General features: G+C 45.4%; 1 protein-coding gene across 1 annotated transcript; it reads left to right on the top strand.

Moving 5' to 3' along the window:
• The first annotated feature begins 340 nt into the window (after window positions 1-340).
• ZNF394 (zinc finger protein 394) lies at window positions 341-11,270 on the top strand. Its single transcript, XM_059154972.1, has 3 exons — window positions 341-995; window positions 4,057-4,192; window positions 10,205-11,270. Exons 1-3 carry the CDS (start codon window positions 543-545, stop codon window positions 11,263-11,265), a joined length of 1,650 nt encoding a protein of 549 aa, XP_059010955.1. The 5' UTR covers window positions 341-542; the 3' UTR covers window positions 11,266-11,270.
• Window positions 11,271-14,453: the final 3,183 nt, after the last annotated feature.

Here is a 14,453-nt window from a genome sequence, read left to right as displayed (position 1 = left end):
CTCAGTGGGGAGCCTGCTTCCACCTCCACTCTCTCTGCCTGCCTCTCTGCCTACTTGTGATCTCTGTCAAATAAATAAATAAAATCTTTAAAAAATAAAAATAACATTCGAGCTGTAAAATAAGAGTATCACTTAGTTCTATTGAGCTCAGCGACTGCAAACTCCTCCAGGAGGGTACACACACAAAGTACCTGTGGAAGGGGCAGAAGGGCACACCATAGAGATGGACCTCACTCCTCCAGGGCGCCTAGAGAGGCCCAGGAAATGCCGGGGAGGGAGGGCACCTCCGGAAGTTGGTGACGCACTTCCGGGCTCTTTTTTTAGTACTTTTTGTCACCGGGCGAGGCGGGTTGTGGGTGGAATACCTGCGGGTGGGAGGAGTATCGGAGTGGGCCGGGCAGAGTAGGGCCCTGCTGGGGACCGGTTAATCGGAAGTTGCTGTTCTGGGGAAGGCCGATGAGTTCCGGGGCTTTTTGTAGGGTTTGCTGTCTTTGTCACCTGAAGGCAGAACTCCGGGAAAGTCAAGCGCGCGCCAGAGGACGATGAGCTCGAGCTTGACCGCGAGTCAAGTCACTGACGCTGAGGCAGGAGCCTGGATGGCAGCTGCGAGGTTGAGGGTGGGCGCGCCGTCTCTGCGTGATGGACTTTTGATAGTGAAAGTGGAGGAAGACTCTTCCGAAGGTCAGGAGCCCGACCCGTCCGGGGACTGTCAGGATCCGGAAAAGTCGCGACAGCGTTTTCGGCGGTTCCGTTACCAGGAGGTGGCTGGACCCGAAGAGGCGCTGAACCGGCTTCGGGAACTTTGTCGCCGGTGGCTGAGACCCGAGATGCACTCAAAGGAGCAGATCCTGGAGCTGCTGGTGCTGGAGCAGTTCCTGAGCATCCTGCCCCAGGAGCTCCAGGCCTGGGTGCGGAGGTACTGCCCGCAGAGCGGGGAGAAGGCTGCGGCGGCGGTGCGCGCTTTTCAGAGAGCGCTGGATGGGGCTTCACCCCAGGTGAGGAGTCAAAGTGTTCTGGTGGCCGGGATGCTGAGTTTCAGACCTTCTTTCCTAACTATGCTTTGTCCTAACTTCAGGGTGTGCATGGAAATTTCTTTTCGTAAGGAAACAGTGACAGGTATAAACCTATCCAGGAAATGATATCAGTTATCGACCTCTGAGCACAAAATCAACGTGGGGGCATTGTTTACCCATTGGAAGACACCCTCCAGTCTAACTAGATTATTTGGGGGAAGAAAGATGTCAGATGGATCGTGCCTTGATGTCGTTAACTACTTAGGCTAGAGCAGCAGTTCTCCACCACTTTGTTTTACTTTTTAGAAGTTTAGCGACAGCCCCCCCCCCACAGTTGATAATGGTACTGGGCAGAGGGGAGATGGGGAATTAAGTGATTATATCTATGTGATGAAGCCTCCATAAAAAGTCCGAACAGTATTGATGAGGGAGCAGGAGACTGGCTGAAGACAAAGCAAAAGCTGGCACCTTGCAGCCCCTCTCCACCTGCTCCCCTCGGTAATGTGTGTGACATTCCTCAGGCACCCCTGACGGCCATAAACGAGAAACAAATAGTTAACTTGCAGAGATCACATCCTGCAAGACAGAGTTTCCCTTGGCTTACAAATGTCCTAGAGATCGACAAAGAAGTTACCTTATAAATAGCACAATTTCCAGACGCAAATAACTCAGTTCCTCAAGCCCTAATGTCTCCCTCCCCACCGTAAACAAAACTGAAGGAGGCTGAGGTAGAAGGGAATGTAAATGTAGTTAAATCTCTTCTAATAACAAAGATGATTGATACAGGATTGTGACATCCCACCAAAAATCTCCTAACTATCTTGATGTTAATGGCTGGCCGAAAGACAACATTGATCAAGCCGCAGGGGCAAGGCCTCCAATATCCTGGCACCTTGTAGGCCCTCTTTAGCATATGAAAACTCCATTGAAACCAGTAACCTGCCATCCCTCACCACCCGGGGCAGCTGCAGCTCTTCCTGCCCACGGGTCCTGTCCCGTGCTTTAATAAACCACCATTTTGCACCAAAGATGTCTCAAGAATTCTTTCTTGGTCATCAGCTCTGGACCTCAGCCCACCGTACCTCACCTATGTTCTAGAACTTCATCAGTATGAGATTCAGAGAGCTTCCTATGGGTGAACACATCCATGTACCCAGAGGGTCACAAACCCCAACTCTCTGGACCCTCCCAGACCTCACTATGTATCTTTTCATTTGGCTGTTCATCTGTATCCTTTATTATATCTTTTTGTAATAAACTGGTAAACTTAAATGTTTCCCTAAGTACTGTGAGCTTTTCAAGCAAAGAGTCAAATTGGTAGAGGGAGATCTTGGGAATCCCTGATTTATGGTCAAGTCAGAAATAGTGGGTAACCTGGAGACCTGCTGCTTCCAAAGTTGAGAGGAGAGAATATAGTCTTGTGGGACCCCGCCTTTAACCTGTGGGATCTGAGTTTATATGCAGATAGATAATACCAGAATTGAGTTAAACTTTAGGATACCCAGCTTGTATTACAGAATTCCCGGATATATGAGAACCCCTACATCTGGTGTCAGAAGTGAAGGGGTGTTGGGGTGAAAGTATTCAGAGTACTGAGAGTAGAAGAGACATACAGGAAGGAGTATGATTTTCATTTACAAGGAAGCCGAGGCAAGGGTCAGGAGAAAACAAGTTTTATTGTACTCAGATCTTAGAAACAGGAGGTACAGCATGACATTCAGAGCTTCTTGGGAAGGACAGCATGGGTGGTGAGGAGGCAGAACACTGGAGCAAGGGGAAGGTTTAGGCCAGAGCCTATCTGTCTATACTGAGGTTTCTCAAGGAAAGACAAGGCAGGGTAGGGGAACACTTTAGAATTGGTTGGTTTGAATAATTTTAACAGGCTCTAACCTATAGGGCTGGTCTGTATTTGGCCTGATACCTGCTTCTAGGGTGATGAAGGTAAAGGAGTGTTACCTCCTAGGGTATACAGGCCAGGTAGAGGAGGTATGGCTTGAGATTAAGTAGCATTGGCTAAGTCTTTTTTTCTTTTAAGGTGTTTTTTGTTTTGTTTATGGACAGAGAGAGAGAGATCACAAACAGGCTGAGAGGCAGGCAGAGAGAGAGGAGGAAGCAGGCTCCCTGCTGAGCAGAGAGCCCGATGAGGGGCTCGATCCCAGGACCCGGAGATCATGACCTGAGCTGAAGGCAGAGGCTTAACCCACTGAGCCACCCAGAGGCCCCTGGCTGAGCCTTTTGCTCAAAGAATTGACTAGCCCTGGGAAGGGCAGTCTCCCTAGCCAGAAAAAAAAAAAAAAGAAAGAAAGAAAAAGGAAATAAAATTTAAAGCTATCAAAACAACACACAGAAAATTTAAAAATATATTTCTTTTTTCTGTTGTTTAGTGAGAGATCCTTGGAGTCAATTTGTGACCCATCACTGAAGCCTGGACTGATATCTTCCCACAACAGTGTTGGAACCTTCCCTTTCTAAGAACTGCGGTTTTACCCTCTGAGAATGGTCAACTTAGATTTAAATAAGCTAGCACAAAAGATCATCTTGCTGGTTAATTATCTTATAGGGCAATGGTCCTGGGAAGGGAAAGTAAATGTCGTTGAACATCTGCTGTCAGTGAGCTGCCCTCATCTTCTTAAATTATTTGTATGCATTTCACACATGAGGTGAGCAAGCCTTGGAGTCAGCACTGGAATTTGGGACTTCCTGGTTGCCTGTATATTTTTAATCCATATCAGATTTCCATTTTGATTAATCACAGTGATGTAACTCAAATGAATATTTTGCTCTTTCTCCACATTATTGTAAACAGTCCACAGAAAGGCTTTTCAGGATTGCAGGAGAATTTCAGCCTCTTTCTTACTTTGAAACTCCAGTCAGTCCAAGACTCACTGGAAAAGACTCAACAGTCCTGGTTGTTACTTGATTCCCAGGGCTTCCTGCTCAGTGTGTGCAGACTACTCTGGAGTCCGGCTTCATCCGGAGATGAGTGGTCACTTACACTGTCCTGGAACAGCAGGCGCTGAGTGGAGGTCTCGTGTCATTTCAGGAGTTGGTGATGGTTGACAATGTGGCTGTGTCTCTAACTTGGGAGGCGTGGGACCACCTGGACCCAGCTCAGAGGAACTTCTGCCGGGAGAACGCCCTGAAGGACTGCAGAAACACGGTCTCATCGGTCTCTCCGAGTAAGTGCTGACTTCGTTTCAAGCTGTGCGTGATTTGTGGAGGGCCGGTCACACAGACAGGTTGAGAGCTATTGTCTCTTTTGTGACCCAACAGGACCTTGCTGTTCTATATTGTTAGGTGCTAGATTCAGCTTTTTCTTTCTTTTCTTTTCTTTTCTTTTCCTTTCTTTCTTTCTTTCTTTCTTTCCTTCTTTCTTTCTTTTTGTTGTTTGTTTTTAAAGATTTTATTTATTGGGCAGGCAGAGAGGAGGAAGCAGGCTCCCTGCTGAGCAGAGAGCCCAATGGGGGCCTCAATCCCAGAACCGTAGGATCAAGACCCGAGTTGAGGGACACCTGGGTGGCTCAGTTGGTTAAGTGGCAGCCTTTGGCTCAGGTCATGATCCCAGCGTCTTGGGATCGAGTCCCACATTGGGCTCCTTGCTTGGCAGGAAGCCTGCTTCTCCCTCTGCCTCTGCCTGCCATTCTGTCTGCCTGTGCTTGCTCTCGCTTCTCTCTCTATGACAAATAAATAAATAAAATCTTTAAAAAAAAAAAAAAAAAAAAAGACCTGAGTTGAAGGCAGAGGCTTTAACCTACTGAGCCACCCAGGCACCCCTATTTTCATTTGTTTTAAATAAAATACATAGAAAAATACAAAAAATATAATGGGCATCTGTGTATCTACCACCCAGGTTTAACAAATTTAATATTTAAATATGTTAATATATTCCTGTATGATTCATTTGCACCTTGCCTTTTTTATTTATTTTTTGGCCTACATTACATTTCTGGTATTTATCCATGTCAACACATGTAGCTCTCATTCATTCTTTTTTTTTTTTTTTAAAGATTTTATTTATTTATTTATTTATTTGTCAGAGAGAGAGCGCGCGCGTGCACGAAGCATGCACATAAGCGGGCAGAGGGGCAGGCAGAGGCGGAGAGAGAAGCAGCCTCTCTGCAGAGCAAGGAGCCTGATGCGGGACTCGATCCCAGGACCCTGGGATTGTGACCTGAGCCAAAGGCAGCAACCTAACCGACTGAGCCACCCAGGCATCCCTTATTCATTCATTTTAACACTGGTATATTTCATTGTATGAATAGTCCAGAATTCATTTATCCACTGTCCTATCAATGGACATCAAAGCTTCTAATTTTTCACCATTACAAATAGCATTACATCAAACATTGAATCATTCCATGTTCATTTATAGGAATACCTAAAGAGAATAGACTTAGGCATGTTTGCCCATTTTGCTGTTCAGAAGGACTGTAACCAGTTTGGGCTCTTACCAGCAATATGTGAGAATTCTTTCTCTGCATCCTTGTCAACATTTGGGGTTCAGCTGATGGCATGATATCGTGACGCAGTAGCTCACTGTGCCTTTTGAAATATTCCATCACACATCTGCTCCGAACCTGCAGTGGCTCTCTATTTCACAGAGTAAAAGCCTAATGCAACAAGGCCCTGTCACCCTACCCACCCCTCTCCAACTGTGCCCCTCACTCACTATGCTTCAACCCCACTGACCTTCTGCTCCTGGAACATGGTGGGCGTACTGTATCCTGTTGCTTCTCTGTTTGATACCTCTCCTTGGAATAATCTTCCTCCACATCTCCACTAAGCAGACTCCTTGACTTGTTTCAAGTCTTTGCTCAGATCTCCGTCTTCAGTGAGGCCTGACCTGACCATCGTGTTTTGATACCACAGTTTGCCTTCCATCGTCTCCTTCTCCCATGTTGCTGACCGAACCCTTACCTTCCTCAACTTGGTCCACAGCATTCATCATCCTCTGACTTCTGGATTCAGAGTCCAGAGTGCTCACCATCACACCATGGAACCGCACATCATCCTCTGACTTCTTAGAGAATATCTTTTATGCTCATTTTGTTGTCTGACCGCCCCTTCTAGACTGTAAACTCCACAAGGGAGGGGGGATTTTGTCTGCTTGGTTCTAGCATATCCCAAGCACTTGGAATAGTGGTTGGCATATAGTAGGTGCTCAATAAATACTAGGTGGATTAAAGAACGAATGGTATCTTATTATTTTAACTTGCATTTTCCTGTTTCCTAATGGCTTAAGTATCTTTCCAGATTTTTATTTTGGACTTTCTACGAATTGCCTATTTACATCCTATCTCCCTTCCTTTCCTGTGTTACTATTTTTTAATTGTTTTTTGGCAGTTCTTTGTATTTTTTATATTAACTCTTTGTTGTTTTACTGGTTATATAAGTGGCTTTTCACAACGACATCTCTAGTTATGTAGAATTTAAAAATTTTAATATCTGGTTGACTTGTACATGCAGGGGTTAGGGGCACCAGCCCCTTCCCTCCACAGCCAGAAATCCACATATAACTTTTAATTCCCCAAAAACTTACTCATAGTCTACCATTGACTGGAAGCCTTATGGGTAACATAAACTGTAAATTAACACATATTTTATATGTTATGTGTAATACATACTATATTGTTACTTTAATTTTTTTTTTTAAGATTTTATTTTTACTTATTTGACAGATCACAAGTAGGCAGAGAGACAGACAGAGAGAGATGAGGAGAAGCAGGCTCCCTGCTGAGCAGAGAGCCCGATGCGGGACTCGATCCCAGGCCCCTGGGATCATGACCTGAGCCAAAGGCAGAGGCTTACCCCACTGAGCCACCCAGGCGCCCTATATTGTTACTTTAAAGTGGGCTAGAAAAAAGGAAGTGTTCTTAAGAAAATCATAAGGAAGAGAAAAGACCCTTACAGTACTGTATTGTCTTTTTTTTTTTTTTTTTTTGTCTTCGGTATTGTACCATCTTTACCAACAAATCCACACATGAGTGGGCCTATACAGTTCAAACCCTTGTTTGAGGGTCAACTACTGTCGGATTTTTAATCTTTTGTTATGTGGTTTGTGTTTTTCCAATCTTAGGAAAATACCAGGGGTACCTGGGTGGCTCAGTTGTTAAGCGTCCGCCTGCCTGGGATCAAGTCCCACATCGATCTCCCTGCTCAGGGGAGAGTCTGCTTTCCCTCTCCCTCTGCCTGCTGCTCTGCCTACTTGTGCTCCATCTCTCTGTCAAATAATTAAATAAAACCTTTTTTTAAGGAGCGCCTGGGTGGCTTAGTGGGTTAAAGCCTCTGCCTTTGGCTCAGGTCATGATCTCAGGGTTGTGGGATCGAACCCCGCATTGGGCTCTCTGCTCAGCAGGGAGCCTGCTTCCTCCTCTCTCTCTCTCTCTGCCTACTTGTAATCTCTCTCTGTCAAATAAATAAATAAAATCTTCTTTAAAAAATATATTTTTTAAAGATTTTATTTATTTATTTGATGAAGAGAAACACAATGAGAGAGGGAACAGAAGCAGGGGGAGTAGGAGAGGGAGCCTGATGTGGGCCTCAATTCCAGGACCCTGGGATCATGACCTGAGCTGAAGGCAGACGCTTAACAACTGACCCACCCAGGTACCCCCAAACATAAGAATTCTGACTGAAAACTCTGTTTTGGGGTAGGATTGTGACCTGGTAGTCTTCGATATAGGGTCAGTCGTCTGGTGCTGTGCAGTTTTTTTGTTTTTTATTTTTGAGTACAGTTGGCACACAAATATGACACTAGTTTCAGGTGTAGAGCATAGTGATTTGACAAGTTGATACATTATGCTCTGTTCACAATGTAGCTACCATCTGTCCCATTACATTAGATCCTATTACAATATTGTCGACAATCTTTCTCATGCTGTGCCTTTTATTCTGGTGACTTCCTCCCTAACTGGAAGCCTGTATCTCCCTCTCCCCTTCACCCATTTTGCTAAGTGCCCCTACCCTCTCCCTCCTGGCAACCATCAGTTTGTTCTCTATGTTTACAGGTCTGATTCTGCTTTTTGTTTGTTTATTTTTCTTCTTTAGATTTTACTTAGGAGTGGAATCATATGGTATTTGTCTTTCTCAGTCTGACTCATTTCATTTATTTATTTGTTTGTTTTTAATTTATTAAGTTGTTGGGGTTTTCTTTTTTTTTTTTTTTTAAATAAAGATTTTATTTATTTATTTGACAGAGAGATCACAAGTAGGCAGAGAGGCAGGCAGAGAGAGAGGAGGAAGCAGGCTGCCTGCTGAGCAGAGAGCCCGATGTGGGACTCGATCCCAGGACCCTGAGATCATGACCTGAGCCGAAGGCAGCGGCTTAACCCACTGAGCCACCCAGGCGCCCCTGTTGGGGTTTTCTTAAAAGTAAACTCTTTGCCCAGCATGGGTCTTGAACTCACAACCCTGAGATCAAAACGCTGAGTCAAAAAATCAACAGTTGGATGCTTAACCGACTGAGCCACCCAGGTGTCCCCAAAGCTTTTTTTCTTTCTTTCTTTCTTTCTTTCTTTCTTTCTTTCTTTCTTTCTTTCTTTCTTTTTTTTAAGATTTTATTTTTAAGTAATTTGTACACCCAGCCTGGGGCTCAAACCCACAACCCTGATATCAAGAGTCACATGTTCCACCAAATAAGCCAGCTAAGTACCCTCTGCAAAAGCTTTTTTTTATTTTACATAATCCCAATAGCTTATTTTTGCTCTTGTTTCCCTTGCCTCGGGAGCCATGTGTAGAAAACAGCCAATTCAGAGAAATTGCTGCTGATACTCTCTTCTAGGATCTTTATGGTGTCAGATCTCACATTTAGGTCTTTAATTTTGTATTTATTTTGTATTTATTTTTGTTTACAGTGTTAGAAAGTGGTCCAGCTTCACTCATTTATGTGTAGCTGTCTGGTTTTGGCAGTATGGTTTATTAAAGAGACTGCCTTTTCCGCATTGTATATTCCTGCTTCGTTTGTCATCAAATAATTGACCACACAAGTGTAGGTTTATTTCTGGGCGCTTTATTCTGTTTCTGTGCCAGTACCATGCTATTTTGATTACTACAGATGTGTAGTATATCTTAAAATCTGATGTTGTTATTTGTTCTTTCTCAGCATTGCTTTGGCTGTCGGGTGCTGTTTTATTTGGGAATTCCCATATTTCAGGCCTGGGCTGGCAAGTTTTACCACAGAGGGATTTATTCAACAAATATTTTGAATGTCTGCAGTAAGCCAGGTGCTGTTCTAGGTATTGGGGACATAAGAGGGAATAAAACCAGTGACATCCCTTCCCTTTCTGCCTGGAGGATGTCCGCTTTGGAGCTCAAGGATTGGGGCAGGAGCAGCCGACAGTGCGCTAAGGTTCTCCGAATTGTGTGTCCTTTTTCACTTGATTCTCCTGATCGGCAAGTGGTCCCCACCCTCTGTTCTCAGTCGTGCCTGACGTCCCCAACTCAGAATTTATCTGATTCAGTCTCCCTGGAGTGTGAACTTCAGATATTCTGGATTGGGTGGCTGGACTGCTCCCCTGTAAACTTTGAGTCAGTCCAAGATCTGTGTCCCACGCGGACCATGCCTCCAGACATTGGAGGCACGTGGTGTGTCTGTTACGATAACTCATCACATGAGTAGAATTTCCCTTGTTAAACCATCCATCCATTCATCCATCCATTCTGGCCTGTCCTGTCCTTCTTGACAATCTTTCCAGATGTGCCTCTGTTATGACACTGCCTCCTGTAACAGTGAAATGGGCAGGGGGAAAGAGATGGGTTGTGGGTGTCGGCGCAGGTATAAAAGGAAAGGAATGGGGTTTATACTGGTAAATATGAGCCCATCTGACAGATGGATTAAAATAATTTAACTTGGGGGCGCCTGGGTGGCTCAGTGGGTTGAGCCGCTGCCTTCGGCTCGGGTCATGATCTCAGGGTCCTGGGATCGAGTCCCGCATCGGGCTCTCTGCTCAGCAGGGAGCCTGTTTCCTCCTCCTCTCTCTCTCTGCCTGCCTCTCTACCTACTTGTGATCTCTCTCCGTCAAATAAATAAATAAAATCTTTTAAAAAAAAAAATAATAATTTAACTTGGGGAGTGGCTCATGGAGAATATGAAAAGGGTTTTGAGGGGGATATTTTACTGCCGCTGCTTATACGTGTCACTCCTGTGCAGGGAAGACATGTCAGCCATTTTTCCTTTCTTTTTCACGTTTCAGGTTTGGAAACCAGAACTGAGAACAAAGAATTTATTCCAAAGCAAGAAGTTTTAGAAGTAGTAGAGCCAAAGGGGCAGCTACAAGAAGGGTTCCACAGGAAGGATCCCCCGTTTTCTAGGTACAGTGATACCCATAAGAACAGGATAGAAAATCTGAAACTTGAAAATTCTCCTGAAGAGGAAGGACTCTCCAGCACCATAGATCTCAAGAATGGTTCCCCAGAAGAGGGAGACTCTAAAAATAATGAATTTGCCAACAGTGCCCTGACTTCAAACTTTCTTCCTTGTCCACACATCCAGACAGCGGAGAGGCCCATTAATGGGAACGAACAGGGGGACAGTTGGAAAGAATGCCGAGACCTGGTAAAACGTCAGAGGGCGAAACCTCAGGGCTCTGTCGCCATTGAGGGACATTCCCGCAGGGCACGTCTTTCTGAGACCCAGCGGCAGTTCCGTGAAGAAAAGCCTTACAGATGTGACCACTGTGAGAAGGGTTTCAAACAGCGTTCTGACCTTTTTAAACACCAGCGAATCCACACGGGGGAGAAACCCTACGAGTGCCAGGAATGCGGGAAGAGCTTCAGCCAGAGTGCCGCCCTGATTAAACACCAGAGGACACACACGGGTGAGAAGCCCTACACCTGCCCCAAATGTGGGGATAGCTTCAGACAGAGCTCCCACCTCAACCGGCACCAGAGAATCCACGTGGGAGAGAAACACTTCAAGTGTAACGAATGTGGGGAAACCTGCCGCACTTCCAACCGTTTCAGACACCAGAGGATTCATAAGGGGGAGAGACCCTATACGTGTGAAGAGTGTGAGAAGAGCTTCAAACGGTGCTCAGACCTCTCTAAACATCAGAGAGTCCACACTGGCGAGAAGCCGTACGCGTGTTCGGTGTGTGGGAAACGCTTCAGTCAGAGCGCAACCCTCATTACACACCAGAGGACCCACACTGGAGAAAAGCCTTATAAATGTCTTGAATGTGGGGAGAGCTTTAGACAGAGTCCACACCTGATCCGACACCAAAGGATCCACAGAAATAAAGTCCCACTGTTCTGACATGGCTCCTGCCTGGCTGTTTTGGTTGGTTGGTTGGTTGGTTGGTTGGTTGATTGGTTCCTTCCATTGCCCTGAAACTACATTCTTTGGCATTTGGAGTATTTCAGTCAGTTGTGGGTCATGTTTCCACAGGCATCGCAGTTAAGACAGATCAGTGAGTGTGACTTGAGTCTCAGTACCTACTCAGAACATCGCAGTGAAGCAGGAATGTGGAAGTGGGGAGCCCTTCCACAGGAGGGTCCCAGGGAAGGGCCCTCCGACATGCGATAGTCCTCCTCCCCCTTCTTCCCGCTTTCAGCCCCAAACCTTGCCCGCTCCACTTACTTCCCCGAGAAATATTTTAGTTGCTTAGAACGGTCTTTCCACCTCGATGGTGGACGGGGATTTCAAATACGACAATCCAAAACACGTGTAAAGTTCGGTGCGAACAAGAGGCATTCTATATTTTTTGCGCTTTTTTTTTTTCAAGATTTTATTTATTTATTTGACAGAGATCACAAGCAGGCAGAGAGGCAGGCAGAGAGGAGGAAGCCAGCACCCCACTGAGCAGAGAGCCCGATCCAGGGCTCGATCCCAGGACCCTGGGATCATGACCTGAGCCGAAGCAGAGGCTTTAATCCACTGAGCCATCCATGCGCCCCTATTTTTTGCTTTTTATTTATTTATTTATTCAAAGATTTTATTTATCTATTTGACAGCGATCACCAGTAGGCAGAGAGGCAGACAGACAGAGAGAGAGAGAGAGAGAGAGAGAGAGAGGGAAGCAGGCCCCCTGCTGAGCAGAGAGCCCGATGCGGGACTCGATCCCTGGACTCCGGGATCATGACCTGAGCCGAAGGCAGAGGCTTAACCCACTGAGCCACCCAGGCGCCCCTATTTTTTGCTTTTTAAAATACTAACTTTGCAGAGTCTCTTTCTTCCCCATTCTAGGAGTTGTTTTATAACTCATGTTGATTCCTTTTTAAGTAGAAGCGAAGGAAAGCCCCACTGAAACACACCCACTAATTCCCGTCACTGCATCATTTTCAAAGCTTGTTCAATTAAGGGCACTCTGTTCAAAAACTTGGTTTTTGATGGAAGTCCTCCCTAAACATTTTAAGTAAGCTTTGTGGGGGGGAGGGGAGCTTTTGTGATACCACATACCCTAAAGCACATTTTTTTCTATCAAAGGCCTCTTAACATATGGGATGTAAGGAAATGCTCTGGAGCATCTCCTTGGAGGTGTCCCGCAAAAGGACACCAAAGGCAGAAGGTCCTTCAGCTCTTCCTTGTTTTGCTACCAGCATTAACACTGGCATCCTATAATATTCTGTTCATAAAGTGCATCCCCAGACATTTTTCCATTTGACTTCGTAACAGCCCTATGAGTAAGTAGGGACTCCCAACATTCCCAGGTGGAGAGGATGAAATGAAAGCTCTCAGCTGATGCTTTGGGACTTCGGTGAGGGGGGGCACCTGGGTGGTTGAGTCCATTAAGGGCCCCCATCTCGATCTCAGCCCGTCTCTTGATCTAAGGGTCATGAGTTCGAGCCCTGCACTGGGCTCCAAGCTAGGTGTGGAGCCTACTTAAAAAAGAGGTCAGGTGATGTGACTGCTTGGCCAGTAATCTGACCAGGACCCTGAGATCGTGATCTGAACTGAAGGCAGACGCTTAATCAACTGACCCACCTAGGTGCCCCTATTATGGAGAATTTTTGACACATGCACAAGCATATTCTGAAGATCCTAATCGAACTGAAGACAAAAGCTTAACCATCTGAGCCACCCAGGTGCCGCCTGTTTTTGTTTTTAATCAAGGGAATATAAGGAGATTATTGGATATTTGGGAAAATAACAAGAAAAGAAATTACCCATAATCTACCACCCTGATCACCCGTTACTGGCATTTTGTCATTTTCCTTCTCATTTTTTTCTCTGCTTACCTCTCATGTAATGAAAATCATAGTGTTTCTATTTTACATCTTCTAAATATTCTGTCTTAAGTATTTTACGTGGGTGTCATAACCTTTACACTTAATGGCTGCATGCATCATTTTACATCAAATGGACATAATGATGGAGCCATTCTCCTTTTATTGGACATTTCAGGCGTTTCTCCTCATTGTTGCAAGCAGTGCTGTAGTGAAGGCCCATGTGATTTTAACGTGATTTGCCTTGTTCTTTAAAATCGAAGGCTAGGGGCTCCTGGGTGGCTCAGTGGGTTAAGCCGCTGCCTTCGGCTCAGGTCATGATCTCAGGGTCCTGGGATCGAGTCCCGCATCGGGCTCTCTGTTCAGCAGGGATCCTGCTTCTCTCTCTCTCTCTCTCTCTCTCTCTCTGCCTGCCTCTCTGTCTACTTGTGATTTCGCTGTCAAATAAATAAAATCTTAAAAAAAAAAAAAAAAAAAAGAATTGAAGGCTAGATTCCCAGAAGCGGAATTCCTTGGTCAGTGTGTGAGCTGATACACTTTCCCAGTTTCTTTCCCCCAAAGCAAGTACCAAATTACATTCTATTCTGAGTGTCCTACTTTGGCCTTGTCAACTTTGCATCTTAATTTTAATTCCCCCCAAATGTACAAAAACCAAAACTCAATTATTTGCCTTCCAGAACTCACTTCCTTGATCCTGGACGTGGTGGAACAGTAGTGCACGCCTTCTCCTTGGACCCTCCTTGGGACCAGCCGGAGGGACGGTGAGAGGGCTGGCCTGGGTGCCTTCAGGCTTTGGGGAGTCATGTGGAGAATGTTGCAGATTTCAGTGAGATTTCATATCTGGCACTGGGCTGAGAGTGAAGAGATGTGTAAATGGTGTCCGTTTAAATGTGCCATCAGCTGTACCTCCCTGGTGTTCCCGTGCTTACCAAGGTTATTTGCCCGGGGTCACAGAGGTGGTAAACGATAGAGTAGTAATGATAACATGGTATAAGTTTTGATCCCAGCGTTCTTTTTACTGGAGGAATGCCGCAAACTTAGAGCGGACTGGCCTCTCTGTACTTCTAACTTTCCCTTCATTCTTCCCTTTCTCTTCCACCTTCCCTACACATGACTGTTGCCCACACACTGCAATTTTCCACACAGATGCCGTTGGTCTAGATGCTTCCTCTGCTAGTAATCCCAGCTCCCTTTCCCTGGACCCTAACGCACCAAATTAACGATGGGGAAGTCCACTCTTTTTTTTTTTTTTTTTTTTTTTAAGATTTTATTTATTTG

This window comes from Mustela lutreola, chromosome 17, assembly GCF_030435805.1.
Source record: "Mustela lutreola isolate mMusLut2 chromosome 17, mMusLut2.pri, whole genome shotgun sequence".
In the NCBI taxonomy this organism is placed as follows: Eukaryota; Metazoa; Chordata; class Mammalia; order Carnivora; family Mustelidae; genus Mustela; species Mustela lutreola.
Note: the sequence above shows the minus strand (reverse complement) of the source record. Positions and strands in the feature narration are given on the sequence as shown.

What these genes read in the sequence shown, in the direction of transcription:
- ZNF394 (XM_059154972.1), top strand. Translation starts at nt 543, where the DNA reads ATGAGCTCGAGCTTGACCGCGAGTCAAGTCACTGACGCTGAGGCAGGA. An exon ending in TGGATGGGGCTTCACCCCAG is followed by an intron (nt 996 to 4,056) that starts GTGAGGAGTCAA and finishes GTGTCATTTCAG; the next exon opens with GAGTTGGTGATGGTTGACAA. An exon ending in GGTCTCATCGGTCTCTCCGA is followed by an intron (nt 4,193 to 10,204) that starts GTAAGTGCTGAC and finishes TTCACGTTTCAG; the next exon opens with GTTTGGAAACCAGAACTGAG.